Source organism: Glandiceps talaboti, chromosome 20, assembly GCF_964340395.1.
Source record: "Glandiceps talaboti chromosome 20, keGlaTala1.1, whole genome shotgun sequence".
In the NCBI taxonomy this organism is placed as follows: domain Eukaryota; kingdom Metazoa; phylum Hemichordata; class Enteropneusta; family Spengelidae; genus Glandiceps; species Glandiceps talaboti.
In genome coordinates, this window is record NC_135568.1 from 15,202,769 (window position 1) to 15,205,621 (window position 2,853).

The 2,853-nt window shown below is 38.4% G+C and overlaps 1 protein-coding gene across 1 annotated transcript; it reads right to left on the reverse strand.

The window, feature by feature from the left end:
• Window positions 1-1,382: 1,382 nt before the first annotated feature.
• Window positions 1,383-2,273, reverse strand: LOC144450599 (uncharacterized). Its single transcript, XM_078141243.1, has one exon. The coding sequence runs from the start codon at window positions 2,271-2,273 to the stop codon at window positions 1,383-1,385; it is 891 nt and encodes a 296-aa protein (XP_077997369.1).
• Window positions 2,274-2,853: the final 580 nt, after the last annotated feature.

Consider the following 2,853-nt stretch of genomic DNA (forward strand, 5'->3'; position numbering starts at 1 on the left):
TCTTGTTGATTACGAAAATGTGATGTTCATATTGATTGGAAATAGATTGATTTTGTCGGCTTGAAAGCCAAGCTAAATATGTCTAGTTAATGTTTTGGCTCGAAACGCTTCGGAAATGGTTAAATTTACGTCTGAGAAATTCCACCAATATGTGAACGGACCGAACCGAGTAAGGTATCGATAAAAGAACTATATTTTATGCACTACATACTGATTTGAGATTGATTGTGCGGTTGGAAGCAGTTGTCAATTTTGGCAAATTGAGTAAGAAGGGGTGAGGGGGGGGGGTCTGAGGCCTAACTATAAGAGTTTAGTTTTTTATCCTACCATTGATAAGCGAAATCGCAATTTCTTACAACATTTTGTGTAAATACAATAAACCATTTAATATACGTACTACCAGTAGACGCAGGTACACAGGCGCCAATTTTTTGAGGTATGTATTATCAATCTGATTAAAATTTGAGGAGGCGATCAGGATAAAAAAATGTAAACATGTACCAAAAAGGTTAATTCAGGCAAAATAACGACGGTAAAATAGCAATGAACGATTAGCCGACATCTACATCGGATTTTAATTAGATTGGGTTATTATATTCATTTCATTTTCCAATCTTCCTATCTCAAAGTGTAGCATGTGCAATTTCATATGGTGTCTGTGTGGTTGTATCATACAGAGCCACTGACATGTAACTTGAAATGAACTGTATACTCGTGACCCCTGAGTACTTATTACTTTCAAATCAATCAATCAAACATGAATGTCCTGAACTGACATGTTTTTGGGTCGACATCCTAATGAAATGAATTTAAATTTAATGTCATATGTCAGGATAATAAAATCTCCAAACAATATGTAGTCCATCTCATTAGTTTAATGGGTGATAAATTTTCCTTTACTTGGGTAAAATCAATGAATGTAATTTAGCTTTGAAATGTGAATTTGTGTTGTGTAAATTAATCCACTATTTAGTGAGTAACCACACATTAACGAGAGACACACACACCAAATGAGTGGGCACAATGGGCAACTGGTTTAATGAGTTAAAAGTATCATTCACATATCACCAAACAAAAGCTGCCCTATAAGTAAGAAGTCTAAAAAAAAAACATTGGAAACAACATAGAAATGATGTAATGTAATAGCATGACATGTGGGTTTATCTTCATAATAGGGTTGGGTGGGAGGGTTTTGAAACACACTGCATATGCGATCGAACAGCGTGAAAGCAGGTTGTACATGCGCAGTAGTAGTAACAGTTAAACAATGATCGGCGTTGAGGGCGCCACACCATAAGTACCCACTAGATTACAAGCCCGTAGCCACCAGTGATCATTCAAAGTGCCATGTCCTGTGAAGAAAGTAGATTATTGTTTATTATTTACATGTATCTAGATAATGCATCAGTGTTTTTGTATCCTGGAATGTGAACAGCATTCATCAGGAAACTATCTCTTGCACAAATGTAGAAAAGCTTTCTGAGTAGAGAAGCACACTTCTCATTGCGAGATGAGCCAGAGCGAATCATTGCAACCACTGAGGAATTATCACAATGGAATAGAATTTTATATCCAGCGAAATTTGAACCCCAGGTGTCTGCTGCACGAACAATAGCATACAGTTCCCTCCAATTAATTGAATGGGTCTTTGGTGTATAACCAGGTATCTCATCGGTGAACTTTCCGTTCAATGTCTGTTTTCCATATACACAGCCATAGCCAATGTCCGAGGCGTCTGTATATAGGTGTAAGTCTACGTTATTTGTCCAGTAACTATCATAAAACATACTAACTCCATTCCATGTTGGAAGGTAATCAAGCCACCATTGCAAGTCAAGCTTAAAGGCTTTCGTCAGTCTGATTTTGTGATGCAGATGTTTAAGTTTCTTTGAAGTGTCTATCAGTCTCCTTAAGAAAGTCCTGCCTGGGCGGCAAACACATGTAATGAATGATAACTTTCCTATAAGAGAGAGAATTTCGCGTTTTGATGCCTTTGTTTTTTGGGTCCAAGTGTGCAATTCCTCAGTAATCTCATTAATACGGTCCTGTGATACACGTGCTTCCATATTTTCAGTATCTAGTGTAATACCAAGAAATTCCATGATCGTGGATGGTGATGTGACTTTGTTTGGATTGACTGGAAATCCAAGTTCATGACAGGCAAGTAGCATTCCTTGGAGGTTTGTATTACATTGGTCAGTATTAGGGTGTCCTGCTGTGAAATAATCATCAAGATAGTGGTCTACAGGGTTAACATGATACTTAGATTCCATGGCAAACTGGAGTCTGTCTGCAAACTCAGTAAATATGGCTGGGCTGCTCCTTAATCCAAATGGCAGAACTTTACTATAGAAGTAACATTTCTTTTGTTCACCATCAATATTATGATCCCATGAACAGACAGGTAACTCCCAGTCATCCGGTGTGACAAGAATTTGATAGAACCGGCCTTTGACCTTTATATCCGATAGGCACCCCTTCCCGGATCCAATTCAGAATTTTCTTTGCATATTGTTTGTTTGGATGTTTATTGAGGACCTGTTGCCACGCCTTGGCGTTGAAGTGACATGCAATTCTGACAGGTGATGAGAGGGGAGTCTGTACCACATTTCTTGCACTTGTGAAGTCGTTTGCATCTTGGGAACTTGCATTCTCCGGTTTGGTATAGGAGGCATATTTCAGTTTTCTTCTTCGTGTACATCGTCTTTTTCTCCTTTGATGTGGATAGTTCCTCCTGAAATGGACACTCCATGGCTAAATGATCGGTACTTCTGCAACGATAACATTCCCTCCATGTGCCCTTTATAGCAGTAGGATCCATATATGTAGTAATATACAGGTCTTGGTTCATGA

What these genes read in the sequence shown, in the direction of transcription:
- LOC144450599 (XM_078141243.1), bottom strand. Translation starts at nt 2,273, where the DNA reads ATGGAATCTAAGTATCATGTTAACCCTGTAGACCACTATCTTGATGAT.